The sequence below is a fragment of the Thamnophis sirtalis genome, unplaced genomic scaffold (genome assembly GCF_051295495.1).
Source record: "Thamnophis sirtalis isolate CommonGarterSnake01/CBP01778 unplaced genomic scaffold, rThaSir2_p1.2 scaffold_26, whole genome shotgun sequence".
Lineage (NCBI taxonomy): Eukaryota > Metazoa > Chordata > Lepidosauria > Squamata > Natricidae > Thamnophis > Thamnophis sirtalis.
In genome coordinates, this window is record NW_028261406.1 from 260956 (window position 1) to 287500 (window position 26545).

General features: G+C 47.3%; 1 protein-coding gene across 3 annotated transcripts in view; it reads left to right on the forward strand.

Moving 5' to 3' along the window:
* Nucleotides 1-501: 501 nt before the first annotated feature.
* Nucleotides 502-26545, forward strand: part of HCK (HCK proto-oncogene, Src family tyrosine kinase) — a 41810-nt gene continuing 15766 nt past the window's right edge. The window contains exons 1-6 of one of the 3 annotated variants that reach the window (XM_087703146.1): nt 502-606; nt 19377-19500; nt 20723-20756; nt 22116-22215; nt 23426-23524; nt 25365-25468. In XM_087703146.1, the coding sequence (XP_087559272.1) occupies nt 19378-19500; nt 20723-20756; nt 22116-22215; nt 23426-23524; nt 25365-25468 (460 nt within the window). In that variant the 5' untranslated portion in view covers nt 502-606; nt 19377. Of the gene's footprint in view, nt 607-9961; nt 10086-18640; nt 19501-20722; nt 20757-22115; nt 22216-23425; nt 23525-25364; nt 25469-26545 lie in introns of those variants that run through there. The other 2 variants (XM_087703145.1, XM_087703144.1) reach the window with 2 other exon arrangements.

The window sequence follows — 26545 nt, forward strand, 5'->3', positions numbered from 1 at the left end:
CCTGCACCCTTGTAGATTTGAACAGTCGTTAAGCGAATCCAACTCCCCCCCCCAATGGGCTTTGGTTGGTGGAAGCAGCTGGGAAGGTCACAGATGCTCTTCTCTGCATTTTTTTGTGCATTTTAGTACCCCTTCTCTCCCCCCCCCCCGGGAAAGCCTGCCCCTCGGAGGCAGCCCCCCACCACCACGCCCCGTTTTGCATCCGCGATCCCTAGAGCAGTGTTTCTCAACCTTGGCCACTTGAAGATGTCTGGACTTCAACTCCCAGAATTCCCCAGCCAGCGAACGCTGGCTGGGGAATTCTGGGAGTTGAAGTCCAGACATCTTCAAGTGGCCAAGGTTGAGAAACACTGCCCTAGAGCCCAACCCAGGAGCTGAGCGCCCAGCCAGATGCCCAGGAGGCGCCCGCGGGCACCGCTTCCTGGCAGGAGGCGCGGCCGCGATCGGTGCTGCCCTGGCAGTGGAGCCTCGCTGGCCGTCGGGGAGGATCGCAGGCGGCTGCCGGGGATGTGCCAGGGGAGGCGGCGGCGGCGGCTCCAGTGAGCGCGGGAGGCTCGGAAAACGCCGTCGGGGCAGCCTGGGAGGAGAGCGGAGGGGATCCGGCAGGTGAGCGGCGTGGTGGGAAGGAAGGAGGGAAGGGTTGAAGGAAGGAGGGAAGAAAAAAGAGGAGGAAATAAAGAAAGAGGAAAGACGGTGAGAAGGAAGGAGGGGAGAAGGGAGGAGCGAAGGAGGGAGGGAAAGAAAATAGAAGGAAAGGAAGAAGGAAGGAGAGGGAGAGATGAGAAGGAGGGAAGAAAGAAGAGGAGGGAATAAGGAAAGGAAAGAGAAGGAAGGAGGGGAGAAGGGAGGAGGGAAGGAGGGAGGGAAATAAAATAGAAGGAAGGAAAGAAGGAAGGAGGGAAGAAAAAGAGGAGGAAATAAAGAAAGGAAAGAGGAAAGATGGTGAGAAGGAAGGAGGGGAGAAGGGAGGAGGGAAGGAGGGAGGGAAATAAAATAGAAGGAAAGAAAGAAGGAAGGAGAGGGAGAGATGAGAAGGAGGGAAGAAAGAAGAGGAGGCAATAAGGAAAGGAAAGAGGAAAGACGGTGAGGGGAGAAGGGAGGGAAATAAAATAGAAGGAAGGAAGGAGAGGGAAAGAAGATGAGAAGGAGGGAAGAAAGAAGAGGAGGAAATAAGGAAAGGAAAGAGGAAAGACAGTGAGAAGGAAGGAGGGGAGAAGGGAGGAGCGAAGGAGGGAGGGAAATAAAATAGAAGGAAAGAAAGAAGGAAGGAGAGGGAGAGATGAGAAGGAGGGAAGAAAGAAGAGGAGGAAATAAGGAAAGGAAAGAGGAAAGACGGTGAGAAGGAAGGAGGGGAGAAGGGAGGAGGGAAGGAGGGAGGGAAATAAAGTAGAAGGAAGAAGGAAGGAGAGAAGGAAAGGAGGAAAGGAATGAGGGGGAAAAGGAGAGAAGGAGGAAAGAAGGAAGGAAGGAGGGGGAAGAAAGAAAGGAAGGAAGAAAGGAGAGAAGGGAGGAAAGAAGGAAGGAGGGAGAGAAGGCAAGGAAGAAGGGAAAGAAAGAAGGGAGGAAAGGAGGAAGGAGAGAGGGAAAGGTGAGAAGCAGGGAGGGGAGAAGGGAAGGAGCTTAGGAAAGAAAAAAGTAAAGGAAGGAGCAAGGAGGGAAGGGAGAAAGGAGAGAGAAAGGAGAGCAGAATGGAAGAAAGAAGGAAGGAGAGAAGGTGAAGGAGGGAAAGAAAAAAGAGAAGGAAGGAGAGGGCTCCACATGCCACCTGTGACACGTGTATCATAGGTTCCCCATCACAGGTGTAGACTCTCCTGCTTGGATGGGGGAGGGGGGGAGGGTTGGACTAGATGACCTACAAGGTCCCTTCCAGTTCTGTTAATCTGTTAAATCTTGGCTTAAGCTTTCAAGAAGAGACTGGATTGACATCTGTCAGAAATGGTGTAGTAGTTTCTCCTGCTTGGACCCGGGGCCAGAGGGGCGGGGCCTGGGGGGTCAGACTAGATGACCCGCAAGGTCCCTTTCAGTTCTGTTCATCCCTTGTTACACTAAAGTAATGCCGATAGATTCATTTCATTTTCATGAATCTTTTCTTTTACTTAGTGGATGTAAATAAAGGCTTGTTTACTCCTTCCTGTTCCTCCCTCCCAATGCCAGGCATGGGCCTAAAATAATTTAGCACGAAAATGACCAAACTCGGGGTGAAGAATATTGACTGAGCATTTGAAATTAAAGATATTGTCCCAGTGGTCTCAGCTGCAGCTAGTTCTTGGTTTACAACCATTCGTTTACTGACCGTTCCGAGTTACAACCGAACTGAAAACCGTCGCCGCAACCCCACGCAATCACCCGTCCAAAATCCAGGCGCTTGGCCACTGCCTCGTATTTACGACGGCCGCAGTGTCCCGAGGTTGCCTGATCCCCCTTTTGCGTCTTTCCGACAAGCCGAGTCAACGGGGGGGAGACGGATGTTCATTTAACAACCACGTCGCTAACTTCACAACTGCAGGGATTCGCTTAGCGACTGTGACAAGAAAGGTCGTAAGCTGTCTCAAGGCGGTAACGACCGTCGTGGCAAAAACAACTGTCTCACTTAGCAGCGGAAACTTTGGCCTCAATGGTGGTGGTCATAAGTCGAGGACTGCACACGTCGTAATAGAAATAAAACCCCTTTTCCCCCTCCCCTCTACGGATAGAACCAGAAACTAAGAAATTTTGGGGTAATATTTCTGGTTTTCAGTAGGTTTGGGGGAGTTAATTTCGTCTGTTTTCCAACTTGAGTAGTGTTTTTCATTTTGTTCAACTTTAAGATGAGTGGACTTCAACTCCCAGAGTTCTGGGAGTTGAAGTCCACCCATCTTAGAGCTGTTAAGTTTGAAAAATACTAACTTTGATCTCTAGGTATAGGATATATGTCACACTTGGGAATTATTGTCTTAAATAACTATATCCTAAATTAGATGTTCAGCTTAAGTGAACCTTATTGACTGTTGTTGAAGTGATTGAAAACAGAGAGCACACATCAAATGTATTGTTGTTGTTGTTGTTGTTAGATTTATATGTCCCACTTTTATTGTGTACCACTCAAAGCAGTATAAAGAATGGCCCCTCCTGTTTTTCCCCACAACAAGAACTTTCCGGTGAGGAAGGTTGAACTGAGAGAGACTAGCTGGCCCAAAGTCACCTAGCTGGCTTTCATGGCTAAAATGGAACTAGAACTCACCGTCTCCTGGTGATTGGCCCAAAGTCACCTAGCCAGCTTTCAAGTGTAAGGCAGGACTAGAACTCATCGTCTCCTGGTGATTGGCCCAATGTCACCCAGCCAGCTTTCATGCGTAAGGCAGGACTAGAACTCACCGTCTCCTGGTGATTGGCCCAAAGCCACCTAGCCAGCTTTCATGCGTAAGGGAGGACTAGAACTCACCGTCTCCTGGTGATTGGCCCAAAGTCACCTAGCCAGCTTTCAAGTGTAAGGGAGGACTAGAACTCACTGTCTCCTGGTGATTGGCCCAAAGTCACCTAGCCAGCTTTCAAGCGTAAGGGAGGACTAGAACTCACTGTCTCCTGGCGACTGGCCCAATGTCACGTAGCCAGCTTTCATGCGTAAGGGAGGACTAGAACTCACCATCTCCTGGTGATTCACCTAAAGTCACCCTAAAGGCTTTCATGCCTAAGTCAGGACTAGAATTCACTGTCTCCTAGATATTGGCCCAAAGTCACCCAGTGGCTTTCATACCTAAGGCGGGACTAGAACTCACTGTCTCCTGCTGATTGGCTCGAAGTCTTCCAGCTGGCTTTCATGCCTGAAGCAGGACTAGAACTCACCGTCTCCTGGTGATTGTCACCTAGCCAGCTTTCACAGCCAAGGGAAAGAGTCTTTAAGTCTTTAAGAAGATGTTGGATAGCCAATTGTCTGAATCGGTATAGGGTTTCCTGCTTAGGCAGGGGGTTGGACTAGACGACCTCCAAGGTCCCTTCCAACTCTGCTAGTGTACGGTATTGAAAGAGAATTAGAATTCCCAGTTCCAAGTTTCTAGTCCAGCAGCACTTTCCCCACTACAGCAAACTGGTTCTTCTTATAATGTGGACTTAATTTACAGGAAGTCCCCGTAATGGAGCCCAGAATTATCCTTTGCAGAGACACTTTGCAGAGGGAAAGAGTGGCATTTAATAATTTAAATTTGATGATAATTTAATAAATCAATGCAAACATTACAGTTGTAAGCCGTGGCAGTCGGCCAGCGGGTTCGCTACGTGACGGCGCCCAGTTTTATGACCTACTAGCCGATAAACCCGGCATTCCCCGGGTATTTATTTATAGGGAGAAAATGTCCGGACCAAACATAATTTCTAACACTGGATTATCCCCCTTATCAGAGGGAGCCCCCTTGCGGAGTACAGTGAATCCGTTACCATGGCAACTCCACTGCCCTGTACAATAGAAGCTATTTTATGGCAGTGCAGTAGAATCCATTTTAAGGCACAACAGGCTGTATCTTAACAGAACACACACGCCGAGGGATTTTAGGAGTGTCTTACCCCCACAGTGTTTTTTTCCAGAGAGGAAGTCATCTGGGCACCAAGTTTGGTTGAAATTGCTCGAGGCGTTCCAGAGTTATGCTGGAACACACACACACACACACACACACACACACACACACACACACACACACACACACACACAAGATTTAATAAATCAATACATACATTACAGTTGTAAGTCAGAGAAATCGTTCAGCGGGTTCGCTGCGCAACTGCGCCCAGTTTTATGACCTATTTTATGACAAATCTGTATGTATATCTGTGGAAAAGTCCCAAATATCCACCGGTGTCACGTTTCACATCATGAGAGGAAGCAGGAACTGAAAGGAAAAGCCCAAAAGATGACCAGCTTCCTCTAAAACGGGGATCTCCAACCTTGGCAACTTTAAGCCTGGCGGACTTCAACTCCCAGAATTCCCCAGCCAGCAAAACTTTAAGCCTGGCGGACTTTAACTCCCAGAATGCCACAGCTGGCAAAACATTAAGCCTGGAGGACTTCAACTCCCAGAATTCCCCAGCCGGCAAAACTTTAAGCCTGGAGGACTTCAACTCCCAGAATGCCACAGCTGGCAAAACTTTAAGCCTGGAGGACTTCAACTCCCAGAATGCCACAGCTGGCAAAACTTTAAGCCTGGAGGACTTCAACTCCCAGAATGCCCCAGCCGGCAAAACTTTAAGCCTGGAGGACTTCAACTCCCAGAACTCCCCAGCCAGCAAAACTTTAAGCCTGGAGGATTTCAATTCCCAGAATGCCACAGCCGGCAAAACTTTAAGCCTGGAGGACTTCAACTCCCAGAATGCCCCATCCGGCAAAACTTTAAGCCAGGAGGACTTCAACTCCCAGAATTCCACAGGTGGCAAAACTTTAAGCCAGGAGGACTTCAACTCCCAGAATGCCCCAGCCGGCAAAACTTTAAGCCTGGCGGACTTCAACTCCCAGAATGCCCCAGCCGGCAAAACTTTAAGCCTGGAGGACTTCAACTCCCAGAATGCCCCAGCCAGCAAAACTTTAAGCCTGGAGGACTTCAACTCCCAGAATGCCCCAGCGGGCAAAACTTCAAGCCTCGAGGACTTCAACTCCCAGAATTCCACAGGCAGCAAAACTTTCAGCCTGGCTGGGGCCTTCTGGGAGTTGAAGTCCGCCAGGCTTAAAGTTGCCAAGATTGGAGACCCTTGCTCTAGAACCCTCTTGGCGATTTTTCACAACAGCAACAACAAAACCTTTGCTAAGATGAACATTTCACGCCCCGGGGAGTCACCCAAGGAGAGGTTTCCCTTAGAAAAAGGAAGTTTACCAAAACTAACCTCAGAAAAAGGGAAGATGAAGTTGCAGAATGGAAACGCAAACAGATGAAAAGAGATGCAAATCCGGAAGAAAAATGACTTTGAAAGAAATGCGTCAGAAATATTCAGCTGGACAGAAAGGCGGTCAGACGATGGGCGATAAGTGGGTTAAAGCCGAACGGAAAGAATAGCGGGATAACGGTGTTGCAATATTTGAGGGGCTGCCACAAAGAGTTGGGGGGGTCCACCTATTCTCCAAAGCACCTGAAGGCAGGATGAGAAGCAACGGATGGAAACTAATCAAGGAGAGAAGCAAGCTGGAATTAAGGAGAAACTCCCTAACAGCGAGGACAATTAGCCAGTGGAACTGCTTGCCACCAGAAGTTGTGGGTGCTCCCATCGCTGGAGGTTTTCAAGAAGAGACTGGGTGGCCATTCGACCAGAATGGGATGGGGGGTCTCCTGGTTGAGGAAGGGTGTTCGGACTAGAAGACCTCCAAGCTCCCTTCCAACTCTGTTCTCTTCTGTTCTCCAAAGCATCTGAAGAAACAATGGATGGAAATTAACGAAGGAGAGAAGCAACCTGGAATTAAGGGGAAAAAATTAGTGACAGTTAGAAGAATTAATTGCTTGTCTCCAGAAATTGTAGGTGCTCCTGAGTCGTGGAGGCTTTTAAGAAGAGACTGGACTGGCATTTGTCTATTGGTTGATGGTTCTCACTGTCAGGAAATTCCTCCTTATTTCCAGGTTGAATCTCTCCTTGGTCAGTTTCCATCCATTGATCCTTGTCTAGCCTTCGGGGGCTTTGGGAAATAGCTTGACCCCCTTCATCCTCTCTGTGGCAGCCCCTCAACTATTGGAAGATGCTCTCCTGTCTCCCCTGGTCCTTCTCTTCCCTAGACTAGCCAGGCCCAGTTCCTGCAACCGTTCATCGTAGGTTTTAGTCTCCAGGCCTTTGATCATCTTAGATAGATTCAGATTAACAAAGTTGGAAGGGAACTTGTAGGTCATCTAGTCCAACCCCCTACCCAAGCAGGAGACCCTACACCAGTTCTGATAGATGGCAGTCCAGTCTCTTCTTGCAAGCTTCATCAGTGATGAAGCTCCCACAACTTCCGAAGGCAACTTCTGTTCAATGGGTTGATGGTTCTCACTGTCCGGAAATTCCTCCTTATTTCCAGGTTGAATCTCTCCTTGATCAGTTTCCATCCATTATTCCTTGTCTGGCCTTCAGGTGCCTTGGAGAATAGCTTGACCCCCTTCCTCCTCTCTGGGGCAGCCCCTCGACTACTGGAAGATGCTCTACTGTCTCCCCTGGTCCTTCTCTTCCCTAGACTAGCCAGGCCCAGTTCCCGCAACCACTCTTCATACATTTGAGCCTCCAATCCACTCATCATCCTGGTTGCTCTTCTCTGCCCTCTTTCTAGAGTCTCCACATCTTTTTTATAGTGTAGTAGTAGTAGAAGACCAAAGAGGGATGTGTTGGCTCAGTGGCTAAGACACTGACCTTGTCAATCAGTAAGTCAGCAGTTCGGCGGTTCGAATCCCTAGTGCCGCGTAACGGAGTGAGCTCCCGTGACTTGTCCCAGCATCTGCCAACCTAGCAGTTCAAAAGCATGAGAAAAAAATACAAGTAGAAAAATAGGGAAAACCTTTGGTGGGACGGTAACAGCGTTCCATGCGCCTTCGGCGTTGAGTCATGCCGGCCACATGACCATGGAGATGTCTTCGGACAGTGCTGGGTCTTCGGCTTTGAAACGGAGATGAGCACCGCCCCCTAGAGTTGGGAACGAGTAGCACATATATGTGAGAGGAACCTTTACCTTTCGTTGACCAAAACTGGATGCAGTACTCTAGGTGTGTCCTTACTAAGGCTTTATAAAGTGGTATTAGTACCTCCCTTGATCTTGATTGTATCCCTCTGTTAATGCAACTGAGGATTGTGTTGGCGTTTTTGGCTGCCGCTACACACGGCTGGCTCATATTTAACTGGTTATCCCAGGGGTGTCGAAACTTGGGAACTTTAAGACGTGTGGACCTCAACTCCCAGAATTCCCCAGCAGGGGAATTCTGGAGTTGAGGTCCACACGTCTTAAAGTTCCCAAGTTTCGACACCCCTGGATTATGCACTAAGACTCCAAGATCCCTCTCCCAGTCACTGCTATTAAGCCTGGTCTTACTGTGTGCTGTTATGTATTGATCCGCTCTACGACCGTCACAACCGTAATTCCCTGTCTCGGGGTCCCTGGCAGGGAAGCAGCCCGATCCTCAAACTGCCCCTTTCTTTAATCAGCTGGGCGCAGACTTCCTCCCTACCAGACAGACTCTGTTTAGTGAGTTTTACTTGCACTTCGGTTTCCTGCTTCTGACCACGAGATCGGATCTCGCTTCCCGAACACCCTGCGGCTTTGGGGTTGGCTAGCTGCAGCTGGGCGTTTGACACTTCATTGAAACCGGGTGCAGAGAAGGCCCCGGGGTGGGGGTGGAGGAGGGGGGGGAGGAAGCACGCTGGCCTCTTCCTCTTCTGGGTTGGAGAATGTGTTAGCTCAGCCAGGTGCTTCCCACGCTAGGTTTCCCAGGGTGCCCCCAGCAGCCTTTGGAAGTGGGGATTGTGGAATGGAGGGGGAGGAAGGAGGGAGGGAGGGAGGGAGGGAGGGAGGGAAGGAAGGAAGGAAGGAAGGAAGGAAGGAAGGAAGGAAGGAAGGAAGGAAGGAAGGAAGGAAGGAGGACTGTGGGGTCCTTGGTGTTCTATGAGCTTCCTTGTTTTCTTGCAGATGTTTCATGACCCAACTAGGTAACATCATCAGATCTAGAAGGGAGTGGGGTTTGCAGAGAAGAGGAGGAGGAGTGGGAGTGGGGAGGACAACTGTGGGGTCCTTGGTGCTCTCTGAGCTTGGCGGTTTTCCTGGAGACGTTTCATGTCCCCACTAGGGAACATCAGTAGTGGAAGGGAGGAGGGTTTGTGGAGAGGAAGAGGAGGAGCAGGACTCTGGGGTCCTTGGTCCTCCCCCAGTTTTCTTGCAGACGTTTCATGACCCAACTAGGTAACATCATCAGTGCTAGAAGGGAATAGGGTTGGAGGAGGAGGAGGAGGAGGAGGAGGAGGAGGAGGAGGACGACGACGACGACGACGACAACTGGGGGTCCTTGGTGCTCTCATGACCCAACTAGCTAACATCAGTATCAGAAAGGAGTAGAGTTTGTGGAGAGAAAGAGGAGGGGGGAGGAAAGGGGAGGAGGAGGACTGTAGGGTCCTTGGTGCTCTCTGAGCTTGGTGGTTTTCTTGCAGACGTCTCATGACCCAACTAGGGAATGTCATCAGTGTTAGAAGGGAGGGGGTTTATAGAATGGAGGAGAAGGAGCAGGCAGGGAAGAGCAAGAGGAAGAGGAGGGAGGGCTGTGGGGTCCTTGGTGCTCTCTGAGCATGGTGGTTTTCTTGCAGAAGTTTTATGACCCAACTAGGTAACATCATCAAGGAAGGAAGGAAGGAAGGAAGGAAGGAAGGAGGGAGGGAGGGAGGGAGGGAGGGAGGGAGGGAGGGAAGGAACGAAGGAGGGAGGGAAGGAGGGAAGGAAGACTATGGGGTCCTTGGTGCTCTCTGAGCATGGTGGTTTTCTTGCAGACATTTCATGACCCAACTAGGTAACATCGTCAGTGTTAGAAGGAAGGGGGTTTGCAGAGAGGAGTGGGAGGAGGAGGAAGACTGCCGTGCGATGCTTCCTGCTCTCTGAGCCTGGTTGTTTTCTTGCAGACATTTCATGACCCAACTAGGGACCATCATCAGTGTTAGAAGGGAGTGGGGATTGTGGAGTGGAGGAGGGAGAGGAGGGAGGAGGAAGACTGTGGATTCCTTGGTGCTCTCTGAGCTTCCTTGTTTTCTTGCAGATGTTTCATGGCCCATCTAGATAACATTATCAGTGCTGGAAGGGAGTGGGGTTTGCAGTGGGGAGGAAGAGGACTATGGGGTCCTTGGTGCTCTCTGAGGCCGGTGGCTTTCTTGCAGATGCTTCATGCCTCAACTAGGTGATATCATCATTAGTGCTAGAAGGTAGCGTGATCCGTGGTGTGCAGGGAAAGGGGAAGGGCTGGGAGGAGGAGGAGGGGGGGAGGAGGAGACGGGAAAAGGGGAAGAGGAGGAGAAAGAGGAGGAGGAGAACCGTGGAGTCCTCGGTGCTCTCTGAGCTTGGTTGCTTTCTTGCAGACGTTTCATCGCCCAACTAGGGAGCGGCATCAGTGCTACAAGGGAATGGGGGCTGCTCTCAGGTTTGTACTACGTTGTCGTTGTTGGGATTGTCTTCTTCTTGCTGGTTCCTTGGTTAGACTGTTGTTGACTGTTTGATTGTTCACCTAAGTTGGTAGTCCCTCCACGGGGCTGTTGTTTACAGCTTGGCTGTTGGCCTGAAATTAATCTCGGTGTTAATCTCTGGGTGTCGATCGCTGTTGGTTTGGTCTTTGGGTTTCCTCTTTAGCTTTTTGACTCTCTCTTCTGAAGGGCGTGTAAATGTTGTTTACCTCCACCTGCCTGTTGACAGCTGCTTTTGAGTGCCAGGAATTCCAAGAATTCTCCTGCACCGGCTTGGTCTCCGATGCTCACCGTTCCAAACTATGGTGGCGTCTGTCCAAGTGTGGTGCAATTAAGGGCTTTTCATCATATCTCCTGACTGCTGGCTGGGTGGTGTCCACGGATTCCCTTTGCCTGTTTTTTTACCTGTTCGTCCTACATAGTGGCTGTGACAATCCCTACAGTGTCGGCTCCAGGAGCTCAACGGGACGGGAGGTGGAGAAGTTGAGGAAACATCTGGAGGACATCATGTTCGCCTTTGTGGTTGAATGGCACCTTTAGACTGCAAAAAGGAGGAAAGTGGCTGCAGGGTTTCCAGAGCTATGGGAGAAAACGTCTGCGCTCACAGCTGAGCCTCAGTTCCTCCTGGAGGCTTCCGCATGTGGTCAGGGGCCTCACCCTTTCAGCAAGCTGGACTCACGGTGGCTCTCGTTTAGTTTAGTTTATTTTACTTTAGTTTAGTTTAGTTTAGTTTAGTTTAGTTTAATTTAGTTTACTTATTTCATTTTATTATTTGAGTTTATTTAAGTTTATTTATTTATTAATTTTATTTTACTTTATTTCATTTTATTATTTGAGTTTATTTGAATTTATTTCATTTGATTTCATTTTATTATTTGAGTTTATTTGGTTTATTTTAGTTTAGTTTAGTTTACTTTAGTTTACTTATTTCATTTTATTATTTGAGTTTATTTGAATTTATTTATTAATTTTATTTTACTTTATTTCATTCTATTACTTGAGTTTATTTGAATTTATTTCATTGGATTTCATTTTATTATTTGAGTTTATCTGAGTTTATTTTAGTTTATTTTAGTTTATTTTAGTTTATTTTAGTTATTATTTATTTTAGTTTATTTTAGTTTATTATTTATTTTAGTTTATTTTAGTTTATTTTAGTTTATTTTAGTTTATTTTAATTTATTGTTTATTTTAGTTTATTTTAGTTTATTTTAGTTTATTTTAGTTTATTTTAGTTTATTTTAGTTTATTCTCTGTCTATCTATTTATCTATCTATCTGTCTATATGTCTATCATCTATATATCTATATATCTATCTATCTATCTATATGTCTATCATCTATCTATATCTATCTATCTATCTATCATCCATCGATCGATCGATTGATCGATCATCTATATCTATCTATCTATCTATCTATCTACATGTCTATCATCTATCTATCTATCTATATCTATCTATCTATCTATCATCTATCGATCGATCGATTGATCGATCATCTATATCTATCTATCTATCATATCTATCTATCTATCTATCTATCTATCTACCTACCTACCTACCTACCTACCTACCTACCTACCTACCTACCTACCTACCCATCTATCTATCTATCTATCTATCTATCTATCTATCTATCTATCTATCTATCTATCTATCTATCTATCTATCTATCTATCTATCTATCTATTTCCCTCCTTGGTCAGCTTCCATCCCGAAGGCTTCTCTGGCCTTTGGGTGCTTTGGAAAATAGCTTGACCCCCTTCCTCTTCTCTGTGGCAGCCCCTCCAATACTGGAAGACTGCTGTCCTGTCTCTCCTGGTCCTTCTCTTCCCTAGACTAGCCAGGCCCAGTTCCTGCAACCGTCCATCGTATGTTTTAGTCACCATATTATAAAAAAGATGCGGAGACTCTGGAAAGAGTGCAGAGAAGAGCAAGAAAGAGGATTAGGGGACTGGAGGCTAAAACATACGAAGAACGGTTGCAGGAACTGGGTATATGTCTAGTTTAATGAAAAGAAGGACTAGGGGGGACATGATGGGAGTCTTCCATTATTTGAGGGGCTGCCCCGAAGAGAAAGCAGGACAAGAAGAAATGGATGGAAACTAATCAAGGAGAGAAGGAACTTGGAGAAATTTCCTAACAGTGAGAACAATTAACCAGTGGAACTGATTGCCACCAGAAGTTGTGGGTGCTTCATCACTTGGGGGGGGTTGTTAAGAAGACTTTTGGACAGTCCCTTGTCTGAAAAGGTACAGGATCTCCTGCTGGAGCAGGATGTTGGTTTACAGCAGTGGTCTCCAACATTGCCAACTTTAAGACCTGTGGACTTCAACTCCCAGAGTTCCTCAGCCAGCAAAGCTGGCTGAGGAACTCTGGGAGTTGAAGTCCACAAGTCTTAAAGTTGCCAACGTTGGGGACCACTGGTCTAGAGGACCTCCAAGGTCCCTTCCAACTCTGTTATGATTGTGTTCGAGTTCCAGGAGGCTCGCAATGAGCACCAAAAAAGCAACGAGAACCAAATATTTCCCTTAAGGAAATAATGTATTTCCATCATTCAGGCTGGGGGGTGAAAACCTACGCCCCTCAGACAGGGATCGCAACTTGGGGGTCCTTCTGGATCCACAGCTGACTTTAGAACACCACTTGTCGGCTGTGACCAGGGGGGCATTTGCCCAGGTTCGCCTGGTGCACCAGTTGCGTCCCTACCTGGACCGGGAGGCGCTCGCAACAGTCACTCACGCCCTCGTGACCTCAAGACTGGACTACTGCAATGCGCTCTACATGGGGCAACCCTTGAAGAGTATTCAGAGACTTCAACTCGTCCAGAACGCAGCCGCGCGAGCGATTGTGGGTGCACCTCGGTACACCCACGTTACACCTATCCTCCGCGAGCTGCACTGGCTACCGATCGGTCTCCGGATACGCTTCAAGGTGCTAGTCGTCACTTATAAAGCCCTTCATGGTATTGGACCTGGGTACTTGAGAGACCGCCTGCTGCCAATTGCCTCCCACAGACCCATTAGATCTCACAGGGTCGGCCTCCTCCGGGTGCCATCTACCAGACAATGCCACCTGGCTATTACCCGGGGGAGGGCCTTCTCTGTGGCAGCTCCGGCCCTCTGGAACGAACTCCCCGCAGAGATTCGGACCCTCACCTCTCTCCAGGCCTTCCGAAAAGCCGTCAAAACCTGGCTTTGCCGGCAGGCCTGGGGGTGATGAGTTCCCCTCCCCTCTCGACATGTATGGTTGTGCGACTGTTGCCTACTTTTATTATTTGTATTTCGTTTTTATGTTCCCCTTTTTCCCCCCTTGAATTGTTCGCCGCCCTGAGTCCTCCCGGAGAAGGGCGGCATACAAATAATAAAATTCTATTCTATTCTATTCTATTCTATGTAGTGAGTCACGAGATGCCAACCCGTTGTGACTTGTGCATTGATGACCAAACTCACAATAGGCATTGGGAGGGAATGTTTGCAGCTGAATGCGTTGCCTCTCAAACTCGATTTCAAAGCAGATGAGTTCCCAGGCACCACCGTATAAACAAACAAAACGATTCTTCGTATTTCTTAGCAAATAGATAAGTTAAGTTGGTGGCACCTAATCAGATAAGTAACAAGAATGAAAGAACCGTCTGCAAAAGCCCTCTGAGGCACGGGGGCATCCTGGAGCGATCGCCCGAGCAGGATTTGAGTTGGGACGGTGGCGTTTAGAGACAGTTTGGTCTAGTGGTTAGGGCATCAAGGTAGAAACCAGGAGATGGGGAGTTCTAGTCCTACGTTACCCACAAAAGCCAGCTAGGTGACTTTGGGCCAATTATATAGGGAGACGGTGAGTTCTAGTCCTACCTTAGCGAGGAAATCTGGCTGGGTGACTTTGGGCCAATTGCCAGGCGATGATGAGTTCTAGTCCCACCTTAGCCATGAAAGCCAACTGGGTGACTTTGGGCCAATTACCAGGAGACAGGGAGTTCTAGTACTGCCTTAAGGCACAAAAGCTAGCTAGGTGGGCCAATCACCGGGAGACTGTAAGTTCTAGCCCTGTCTTAGCCAGGAAAGCTGGCTGGGTGACTTTGGGACAATCACCAGGTGATGGGGAGTTCTAGTACTGTCTTAGCCACAAAAGCCAGCTAGGTGACTTTGGGCCAATTGCCAGGCGATGATGAGTTCTAGTCCCACCTTAGCCATGAAAGCCAACTGGGTGACTTTGGGCCAATTACCAGGAGACAGGGAGTTCTAGTACTGCCTTAAGGCACAAAAGCTAGCTAGGTGGGCCAATCACCGGGAGACTGTAAGTTCTAGCCCTGTCTTAGCCAGGAAAGCTGGCTGGGTGACTTTGGGACAATCACCAGGTGATGGGGAGTTCTAGTACTGTCTTAGCCACAAAAGCCAGCTATGTGACTTTGGGCCAATTGCCAGGCGATGATGAGTTCTAGTGCCACCTTAGCCATGAAAGCCAACTGGGTGACTTTGGGCCAATTACCAGGAGACAGGGAGTTCTAGTACTGCCTTAAGGCACAAAAGCTAGCTAGGTGGGCCAATCACCGGGAGACTGTAAGTTCTAGCCCTGCCTTAGCCAGGAAAGCTGGCTGGGTGACCTTGGGCCAATCACTGGGAGACAGTGAGTTCTAGTCCTACCTTAGCCATGAAAACCAGCTGGGTGACGTTGGGCCAGTCACGCTTTCCCTCAACCCAACCCACCTCGCAGGGCTGTTGGTTGTATGGAAGGAGGAAGGTGCGTTTGACATGTTCACTGCCTTGAGTTATTGGCAAAAAAAATAATAACTGAGGTGGCGCAGTGGTTAGAGTGCAGCACTGCAGGCTACTTCAGCTGACTGCAGTTCTGCAGTTCGGCGGTTCAAATCTCACCGGCTCAGGGTCGACTCAGCCTTCCATCCTTCCGAGGTGGGTGAAATGAGGACCCGGATTGTTGTTGGGGGCGATCTGCTGACTCTCTGTAAAGCGCTTAGAGAGGGCTGAAAGCCCTAGGAAGCGGCATATAAGTCTAACTGCTATTGCTATTGCTAATAACAGTAAATTAACTTTTATTTGCAAAAATAATAAACAGTAAATAAAGCGTCATTCGCAAAAATAACAAATAAACTTGAGTGTTGTCGAACCCGGGACATTGTGGAGGTGCCCTTTCGCTGCCATTTTGGGGTGACAGGGAGAACCCAGACTCCTGGCAGCCTTCGCAGCCTTAACCCTTCTTCCTCTACATCCCTTCCCGCTCTGACGAGGTCAGTTTTGATCCTGGGGTGGTGGGTTCGAATCCCACCTACCCCCCCCCCTCCGGCTTTTGCAAGGGCCTGTTTCAAAGTCACTCTGCTTAATTCCTGACGTGTGTGTGTGTGTGTGTGTTTGTGTGTGTGTGTGTATTAAACGTGCTTCTGCTTTTCGGTGCATCTGTGTGAATTTCTGAAGGGTTCCTATCAGGACGGAAGGAAGCAGCGTTTCCCCATCGTGCCTCCACACCCCCCCACCCCCCCCACGATGTGGCTGCGATTGTGACACGGCACGGTTGGGATTCCCTCCCCCTCCCATGCGACGTTGCAGGGATGCGCAAATTGTGAGCCACTTCCCAATTCCCACAATTTGCCGGCAAACTTCCCCTTGTCGAGAGGCACCCGTAATGCGTTCGCACCCGTAATGCTGAACCTGGTTTCGGGGCCGAGCCGGCGGTGTTTGTGAGAGTGGCAGCAAGTAAGTGTGGACCAAGGCCAGGGAGCTTGTTTTGAGTAGAGCGGAGTGGGGGGGGCTCTGGTGTGAAGCTAGAAAATGGATTGTTGGTGTAGGGTCTCTTCCTGCTTGGGTGGGTGGGGGGGTTGGACTAGATGACCTCCAAGGTCCCTTCCAACTCTGTTATTCTCTGTTATTCAATGGGACAGAAGTTGCCTTCGGATGTTGTGGGAGCTTCATCCCTGGCGGCTTTCAAGAAGAGACTGGACGGAAATGGTGTAGGGTCTCCTGCTTGGATGGGGGGGGTGGACTAGATGACCTACAAGGTCTCTTCCAACTCTGTTATTCTCTGTTATTCAATGGGACAGGAGTTGCCTTCGGAAGTTGTGGGAGCTTCATCCCTGGAGGCTTTCAAGAAGAGACTGGATGGAAATGGTGTAGGGTCTCCTGCTTGGATGTGGGGGGGGGGTTGGACTAGATGACCCACAAGGTCCCTTCCAATCCTGTTAATCTGTAAATCCACCTCCTCCCATCTGTCCTGCGCCTTCTCCCTCCCTCCCTCCCTCCTCATCTCTTAATTTATCATTCTGTTATTCTGCGTAATTGCTTAGTCTTTCCAGAAATATTTTCCGTGTATGGTTTTTTAAATGCTTTTAGTGCTGTGGGTCGCACCCAGAATCGCTTCGAATCGAGGCCCTGTGTCCAATAAAATTAATAAATTTAATAAAATTAATTGCATTATTATTTTTAAATTGTTCACGAGCCTGGGGTGCTGAATGTGTGAACGGGCCCGCTGTCTCGGCTGCTGTGTATGGAAATAGTCCTTAAATTACAGCCATTTGTTTAGCGATTGCTTGAAGTTAATAACGGCACTGGAAAAAGTGACTTACGACTGGTCCTTGCACTTATGACCATTGCGGCAATCCACACCGTGACGTGATTAAAATTCAGCCACTTGGCAACTGACTCATATTTATGACGGTTGTAGTGTCCTGGGTGTGTGTGTGTGTGTGTGTGTGTCATACGATCGCTTTTGCGACCTTCTGACAAGTAATGTCGATGGGAAGCTGGATTCACTTAACGACCGTAACCACGGCAGTGAGTCACTTAACAACCATGGGGGGGGGGAAAGGTCGTAAAATGGTTTGTGTGTGTCTCGCTTAACAAATTGGAATTGGAATTGAAATTGGAACCTCGGTTGTGGTCGTAAGTTGAGGACAAGGTGTGTTTATTTTGGATGCTCCCGTGGCTTTCATTGTTCAAAAATGGTTTTTAACTGCAATATGCAATCCTTTTTTTAATTGTAAGCTGCCCAGGCTGTGAAATCAGGAATGTAAATAATTTATTAGGCAGAAATAGTGACTTGTGGGGGTATCCCAACCTGGCGGCAGCCGGAGGTTGGGCATGATGGGGATTGTAGTCCAATCAGCTGGAGGAGGTAGAGAAGGAAGCACTAAGTTTAAATTTCCACCCAGATGTGAAAGCTTCTTGATGGGTCTTTAAGGGGCTGCTATCTTGGAGACTGACCTTCCTCAAAGGGTTGTTGTGAGGTACACTGCGGGGGGCGTTAAAGATGAAGGGGTCCAGAATCCTACAGTCGAAGGGGCTCTCAGAGGTCAACTAGTCCAGCCTCCACTCAGGCAGGAGAAAAATCCCTTTGCTAATCATTACTTCAGGCAGCTCAAATTCAGAATTTCAGACCTACCGTTACTCTCTTTGTGCAAAGGAGGAAGAAGCATTTGCCTCTCGGGATGCAAAGCAGGAGAGGAACCGTTGCTGGACGTGGTTTCTGCCCTCGGCCTTTGTTGACGGGAGATGCAAATGGGGGATTCCCGGCGCTGAAAAATATATTTGCACAGTCTAATGGGCGCCCAGCCCCAGCGAGGCTGCTGGCTGCAAACTCCAGCTTCCTCTGGTAGAGCTCGCTAGCTGTGCTGAACATGGGGGGGCAACTGACATTGCTGGAAAAGAAAGAAAGAAAGAAAGAAAGAAAGAAAGAAAGAAAGAAAGAAAGAAAGAAAGAAAGAAAGAAAGAAAGAAAGAAAGAAAGAGGGAGGAAGAGTTAGAGAGGAGAGATGAAGGAAGGAAAGAGAAAGAAAGAAAATGAGAGAGGAAGGAAGGAAGGAAGGAAAGAAAGAAAGAAAGAAAGAAAGAAAGAAAGAAAGAAAAGGGAGGAAAGAAGGAAAGGGAGTGAGGGAAGAAGTTAGGGAATAGAGATGGAAGGAAAGAAGAAAGAAAGAAAGAAAGAAAGAAAGAAAGAAAGAAAGAGAGAGAGAGAGAGAAAGAAAGAAAGAAAGAGGGAGGGAGGGAGGAAGAAAGGGAGGGAGGGAGGGAAGGAGAGTTAGAGAGGAGAGATGAAGGAAGGAAAGAGAAAGAAAGAAAGAAAATGAGAGAGGTAGGTAAGAAAGAAAGAAAGAAAGAAAGAAAGAAAGAAAGAAAGAAAGAAAGAGGGAGGGAGGGAGGAAGAAAGGGAGGGAGGGAAGGAGAGTTAGAGAGGAGAGATGAAGGAAGGAAAGAGAAAGAAAGAAAGAAAATGAGAGAGGTAGGTAAGAAAGAAAGAAAGAAAGAAAGAAAGAAAGAAAGAAAGAAAGAAAGAAAGAAAGAAAGAAAGAGAAGGGAGGAAAGAAGGAAAGGGAGTGAGGGAAGAAGAGAGTTAGGGAATAGAGATGGAAGGAAAGAAGAAAGAAAGAAAGAAAGAGGGAGGGAGGAAGAAAGGGAGGGAGGGAGGAAGAGTTAGAGAGGAGAGATGAAGGAAGGAAAGAGAAAGAAAGAAAGAAAATGAGAGAGGAAGATAAGAAAAAAGAAAAAGAAAGAAAGAAAGAAAGAAAGAGAAGGAAGGAAGGAAAGGGAGTGAGGGAAGGAAAGGGAGTGAGGGAAGAAAAGAGTTAGGAAATAGAGATGGAAGGAAAGAGAAGAAAGAAAAAAGAAAGAAAGGGAGAGAGAAAGGAAGGAAGGAAAGAAGGAAAGAAAAAGAAAGGAAAGAGAGAGGAAAGAAAGAAAAAGAAAGAAAAAGAAAGGAGGAAGGGGAAAGGGAGCAAGGGAAGAAGAGATTTAGGTAATAGAGATGGAAGGAAAGAAGAAAGAAAGAAGGAAAGAAAGAAAGAGGGAGGGAGGGAGAAGGAGAGAAGGAAGGAAAGAACAAAAGGAACAGGAATGGTGGAAGCAAGGACAAACACCTAACTCCGTTGTTAATCCTCAAAGCCCCCCACCCACCCAGCTTCAACCTCAAACTGCCCACCGTGGACCTCACCCCATTCCTAAGAGGTGCGCAAAGGGGCCATGCATAAGCGCACCAGCGTGCCTTCCGTCCCTGTCCTACTGTCCCCATCTATTTGTACTCATGTCCCATCTTCATGTCCATCTTTATGCTTATATCTGTTATCCTGTACATGTTTGACACAAACCCAATAAATTAAACTAAATTTAAAAAGTTAAGCCAGGTGAAATCTCAGCTGAACCGTATTCTCACACGTGGAAATTGTGTCCCGTCCATTTCACTCGCTTCGCCCATCAAAGAAGGGGAGTAAAATGGAGCGTTTACGTTTTCACCTTCCCTTCTTCTCTCTCCCCAGAATGGGCTGCACAGAGTCCAAACTCAACGTCCTCAGAGGAAAGGGGAAGCAGAACGAGAACTCGAACTCGACTCCCGACCTTCGTTATACCACCCAACCCACCATCAACGCAACCGTCAGCCTGGTATGTATCTGCGCATGTGTCTCGTTCCGGTGCAGGAAGTCCGCAACCTTGTTGCTAACTTAACAACCGCAGGGATTCACTTAACAACATGGCAAGGAAAGTCGCAAAATGGTTGTCTCAAAGGTTCTTCTCCCCCCACCCCACCCCGCCCCCAAAACTGCACTTTCTTGTTTTTTTCTTTAAAGACGTTTTGCTTCTCATCCAAGAAGCTTCTTCGGCTCTGAAATGAGACAAAACTCATTTGCCCCGCCCACCGCTCACTGATTGGCTGGCTCACCAATCGCCACGCCCGCCTCTAAGAGTCCTATCTAAACCTTAAAGTCTTAAAGCTGTCAAGTTTGAACACCCCTGTTTTTTTTTTCCTAAAGGGTTAGGGGTGCAAGGGTCTTGTAACTTGATAGCTTTAAGACTTGCGTGCTTCAAATGCCAGAGTTTCTGAGCCCACATGACTGGAGGAGGAATTCTGGGAGTTGAAGTCCACAAGTCTTAAAGCTCTCAAGTTTGAACACCCTTTTTTTTTTCCTAAAGGGTTAGGGGTGCGAGGGTCTTGTAACTTGATAGCTTTAAGACTTCCGTGCTTCAAATGCCAGAGTTCCTGAGCCCACATGACTGGAGGAGGAATTCTGGGAGTTGAAGTCCACAAGTCTTAAAGCTTTCAAGGTTGAACACCTCTGGGGGGTTTTTTTTCTAAAGGGTTAGGGGTGCGAGGGTCTTGTAACTTGACAGCTTTAAGACTTGCGTGCTTCAAATGCCAGAGTTTCTGAGCCAACATTTTGGTTGCTAAGCAAGAGCGTTGTTAAGTGAGTCTCACCACATTTTACAAGTTGGCCACGCCCACCCAGTGACATGACTGGCAAGCCACTCCCACCCGGTCACATGGCTGGTAAGCCACTCCCACAAAGCAGGCCACACCTACAGAAGAGGTTCTAAAAAAAATTGAAACCCACCACTGGTGCTGGGTGACATGGCTTCATGTGCCACACATGTGCCATAGGTTCACCAACACGGGATTAAGAATTTGTCTTTCCTGAGGGACGAGCCGAGGCATTTACTTAGAGCGGAATATATTCTCTTTTCCCCCCCCAAATGATCACCACTGCGGTTCTAAGACAAGCTCCATCTTATTCTTTGCCTCTTAAAAGTGCCAGGTTTTTGAGAAAGTGTCAGTAGCATGAGGAATGGAATAATAATTAAATCTCTCTCTCTCTTTTTTGTCTTCCAGGGTCCCAGGAATTCCAAACCGAAGCAAGCGGATGGTATGTATCTTCCATCAGAGCGGAAAGCAGATTCCTGGGTGCAAATATGTTCAAAAGATGGAGGCCAGGAGGATGTAATTGAAGATCTCTCTGGAGGCACATAATAATGGCTGCTTCAATTGCACCATCCCAGTTACCATCTTGGCGTTTTTGACCATTCTCCTGTAGGCATCTAGGATGGGTTCCAATCCTTGGTCTCCTTGGAGGACATAGTCTTCTGAGAAGCCCATCACTCTACCATTGTCACTGAAGTCTCCTTCTTTAAAGAGGGTGGCCAGGAGGATGTAATTTAATCCCTGTAGGCATCTAAGATGGGTTCCAAGTCCAACCCTAGATGGTCTAGGAGATCATTGTCTTTTGAGAAGCCCTTTGGTTTATCAATGTCACAGAAGTCCCTTTCTATAACAATGGTGGCCAGGATGAGGTCATTGAATCTCTATAGGCATCTAGGATGGGTTCCAAGTCCAACCCTAGATGGTCTAGGAGAACATTGTCTTTTGAGAAGCCCTTTGGTTTATCAATGTCACAGAGGTCCCTTTCTATAACAATGGTGGCCAGGAGGATGTCATTGAATCGCTGTAGGCATCTAGGATGGGTTCCAAGTCCAACCCTAGATGGTCCAGGAGAACATTGTCTCCTGAGAAGCCCTTTGGTTTATCAATGTCACAGAGGTCCCTTTCTATAACAATGGTGGCCAGGAGGATGCCATTGAATCGCTGTAGGCATCTAGGATGGGTTCCAATCCTAGGTCTCCTTGGAGGACATAGTCTTCTGAGAAGTCCATCAGTCTACCATTGTCACGGAGGTCCCCTTCTGTAAAGATGGTGGCCAAGAGGATGTCATTGAATCTCTGTAGGCATCTAGGACGGGTTCCAAGTCCAACCCTAGATGGTCTAGGAGAACATTGTCTTCTGAGAAGCCCTTTGGTTTATCAATGTCACAGAAGTCCCTTTCTATAACAATGGTGGCCAGGAGGATGTCATTGAATCTCTGTAGGCATCTAGGATGGGTTCCAAGTCCAACCCTAGATGGTCTAGGAGAACATTGTCTTCTGAGAAGCCCTTTGGTTTATCAATGTCACAGAAGTCCCTTTCTATAACAATGGTGGCCAGGAGGATGTCATTGAATCGCTGTAGGCATCTAGGATGGGTTCCAGTCCTCCATGCTCCTGAAGAACATTGTCTGGGTAGATGTCCACTGCTCTACCAATGTCACAGGGACCTCTTTCTGTAAAGATGGTGGCGAGGATAATGTAACTGAAGCTTTACCTGGAAATACATACATTTAGTGTGTATGTGTGTGTTTGTGTGTCCGTCCTGTCTCCACCCTGAACCTTTTCTTGTTCCCCTTGGCCCACAGAATCGGAGGATTTTGTCGTATTGGCCTTGTACGACTACGAAGCCATTCACCGGGAGGACCTCAGTTTCCAGAAAGGCGATCATCTCAAGATCCTAGAGAAGTAAGTTTGAGGGTTCCTCGGGAGGAAGGAAGAGCTTGTGGAGAAGTGATGCTCCCCAGGTGGCTTCTGGGGGAATCCGATAAGAGAGGGAATATTTGCATCTCAGAGTTGAATTGTTGGGGCCCTTGGTGGTCATGGAGCTTGGTGGTTTTCTTGCAGGCATTTCATTACCCAACTAAGTACCATCAACAGTGCTACAGGGAGTGGGGTTTGGGAGGAGGAGGACTGTGGGGTCCTTGGTGCCCTCTGAGCTTGGTTGATATCCTGCAGGTGTTTCATTACCAAGCTAAGTAATGTCATCAATGCTAGAAGGGAGGGAGAATTGGAGGAGGAGGAAGAGGAGGAGGAGAAGAACTGTGGGGTCCTTGATGCCCTCTGAGCTTGGTTGATATCCTGCAGATGTTTCATTACCAAGCTAAGTAATGTCATCAGTGCTAGAAGGGAGGGAGAATTGGAGGAGGAGGAAGAGGAGGAGAAGAACTGTGGGGTCCTTGGTGCCCTCTGAGCTTGGTTGATATCCTGCAGACGTTTCATTACCAAGCTAAGTAATGTCATCAGTGCTAGAAGGGAGGGAGAATTGGAGGAGGAGGAAGAGGAGGAGAAGAACTGTGGGGTCCTTGATGCACTCTGAGCTTGGTTGATATCCTGCAGATGTTTCATTACCAAGCTAAGTAATGTCATCAATGCTAGAAGGGAGGGAGAATTGGAGGAGGAGGAAGAGGAGGAGAAGAACTGTGGGGTCCTTGATGCCCTCTGAGCTTGGTTGTTATCTTGCAGAAGTTTCATTACCAAGCTAAGTAATGTCATCAATGCTAGAAGGGAGGGAGAATTTGAGAGGAGGAGGAGGGCTGTGGGGTCCTTGGTGCCCTCTGAGCTTGGTTGATATCCTGCAGACGTTTCATTACCAAGCCAAGTAATGTCATCAATGCTAGAAGAGAGGGAGAATTTGAGAGGAGGAGGAGGAGGACTGTGGGGTCCTTGATGCCCTGTTCATTAGTGCTAGTAAGAATAAGGTACATTGACAGCCAATCCCATTTCTTTACTAGCAGCGATGATGTTATTTGGTGTGGGTTTTTTGGGGGGGGGACGACTTTCTAGACCTTCCCCCACTTCTGGAATTTCCCAGAACTTCCCCTGAGAGGGCTAATGGTTGGCAATTTTTTTTGAGAAGTTGGGGACTGTACCTAATCCTGCCCTCCTTTCTCTCCAGGTCAGGAGAGTGGTGGCGAGCCAAGGCCCTTTCCACTAGCAAAGTGGGCTTCATTCCCAGCAATTATGTGGCCAGGATCAACTCCCTGGAGACGGAAGAGTAAGTTCTCCCAGCCTATCAAAGGGAGGGGGGTCTTCTTGGTGGGTCATACTCATTCTCCATCCATCTTTTCATCCATCCCTCATCTGTCCGTCCGTCCGTCCATCCATCTTAGATCTCCCCCCGGATTTCAGCTCTGGACTTAACTAAATCTAACTTAATTCTTTATTATACTTTAATTCTTTATTCTTTATTCTTTATTCTGCAGAATAAAGAATAAAGAATAAAGAATGCAGAAGTCCAGGGGCTTAAATGTTCCTCTGCTTTGATCCTTTTGGGGAGAGAGGCCCCTTAGCCCAGGAGAAGAAGACGACGGACTTTGCGGGAGAAATCCTTGGAATTGTCCAAGGATGGATGAGATGCTGTAGTGCAAATGGTTCCTGTAGCCTGCGATTATTTTCCCTCTGGGAATCCGTTCCTGCTCCCACCCCATTCCAAGGGTCTTCATCCCAAATTGCATAGCTAAAAGTCTGTAGAGATTCTCCATCATCCAGGTCACGGTTCTCCCAAAGGGGCTTTTTTTCAGGAGGCAACTGGACTTTCTTTTAATTAAAGTTTTTTTTAAAATTTTCAAAACAAACACAACACATAAAATCTTACTTTTTTTACATACCGTAGAAAGTGTATCAGTTGTTTACAAAAGAATTTCGTGCATCTCTTCCACAGTCATCAAGCATAATTCATATTAACTCAAGTATTTTAACTCAAATATTTATACATATTACCGTCCTCGTACCTCTATTTTCATTTGACTATAGTCAAATAAAGGAGGGATAATGATAATAACATGTATGTATGTATGTATATGTACAACATAAGGAAATTTATTTACCTATAGTCAAATAAAGGAGGGATAATGATAATAACATGTATGTATGTATGTATGTATGTATGTATGTATGTATGTATGTATGTATGTGTACAACATAAGGAAATGGGATGTAAATTATAAACAGCGATTTGGAAAGAAGGATAGAAAACTTTGTTATTAAACTTTATGGATGTTTACCTGGAATAGGATATAAGGATTTTGTGTCATTGGAGGATTTTAGAATTAGTAAAGGAAATGCCAGTATGTGGTTATGTCTAGCTAAACTTAGTGATAATAGATATAGTTAAATAAATAATTGATAATGATAATAATGTATTCAATGTGTAGTGTTATGATAAGTAATAACTGGATATGAATATTGAATGGTACCCATGAAAGGGAGATTAGAAACCCTTTTGGATTATATATAAAGATTCCTTAAGCGAATGCTGGCTGGGGAATTCTGGGAGTTGAAGTCCAGACATCTTCAAGTTCCCAAGGTTGAGAAACACTGTCCTAGACTTACGACCATTCATTTAGCGACCACTCAAAGTTATAGCGGCGCTGGAAAAAGTGACTTATCACCGTTTTTCACACTTACGTCCGTCCCCACACTCAAGCGATCAGAATTCAGACAATTGGCAACTGACTCATATTTACGACGGTCGCAGTGTCCCAGGGGACGCGATCCCCTTTTGCCACCAAGCCAATGGGGAAGCCAGATTCACTTAAACAGCCATGTGACTAAATTAACAACTGCAGGGATTCCCTTAACGACGGTGGCATGAAAGGTCTTAGAAACGGGGCACAACTCACTCAGCAACTGTCTCGCTTAGCAACGGAAACATTGAGCTCTATTGTGGTCGAAGATCGAGGACTACAGTATCTATGGAGCACGCACTTAAAATGGTATAAAAAGTGATTTGTTTTTTTTCTCTGTGCCAGGGGGAAAATTTGTGGATGGGGAAAGTTTGAGAAAGAATTTTAGGCAAGATTTGGTGCTCATTTTCTCTTCCTTGTCAACCGTAGGTGGTTCCTGAGAGGCCTCAGCCGGAAAGATGCTGAGCGCCATTTATTGGCTCCGGGAAATTTTATCGGCTCGTTCATGATCCGAGACAGTGAAACAAGCAAAGGTAGATGATCAAAGGCCTGGAGACGAAAACTCTCCTCGTCCAGCCCTTCTGCTCAAACAGGAGACCCTTATAGAATAACAAGAGTTGGAAGGGACCTTGGAGGTCTTCTAGTCCAGCCCTCTGCTCAAGCAGGAGATTATTACAGAATTACTGAATAACAGAGTTGGAAGGGACCTCAGAGGTCTTCTAGTCTAGCCCCTTGCTCAAGCAGGAGACCCTTATGGAATTACAGAATAACAGAGAGCTAGAAGGGACCTCAGAGGTCTTCTAGTCCAGGCCCCTGCTCAAGCAGGAGACCCTTACAGAATTACAGAATTACAGAGATGGAAGGGACCTCGGAGGTCTTCTAGTCCAACCCCTGCTCAAGCAGGAGACCCTTATGGAATTACAGGATAACAAGAGTTGGAAGGGACCTCGGAGGTCTTCTAGTCCAGCCCCCTGCTCAAGCAGGAGCTCCTTATGGAATTACAGAATAACAGAGTTGGACCTTGGAGGTCTTCTAGTCCAGCCCTCTGCTCAAGCAGGAGATTATTACAGAATTACTGAATAACAGAGTTGGAAGGGACCTTGGAGGTCTTCTAGTCCAGCCCTCTGCTCAAGCAGGAGACCCTTATGGAATTACAGAATAACAGAGAGCTAGAAGGGACCTCAGAGGTCTTCTAGTCCAGGCCCCTGCTCAAGCAGGAGACCCTTACAGAATTACAGAATTACAGAGATGGAAGGGACCTCGGAGGTCTTCTAGTCCAACCCCTGCTCAAGCAGGAGACCCTTACAGAATGACAGAATAACAAGAGTTGGAAGGGACCTTGGAGGTCTTCTAGTCCAGCCCTCTGCTCAAGCAGGACACCCTTACAGAATTACAGAATTACAGAGATGGAAGGGACCGTGGAGGTCTTCTAGTCCAGCCTCTGCTCAAGCAGGAGACTCTTACAGAATTACAGAATATCAAAGAGTTGGAAGGGACCTTGGAGGTCCTCTAGTCCAGCCCCTTGCTCAAGCAGGAGAACCTATGCCATTTCAAAGTCGAAACTCCTCGTGTGAGTGAGACTTAGCCTCTGTCCACCTGTACTTCCCTTT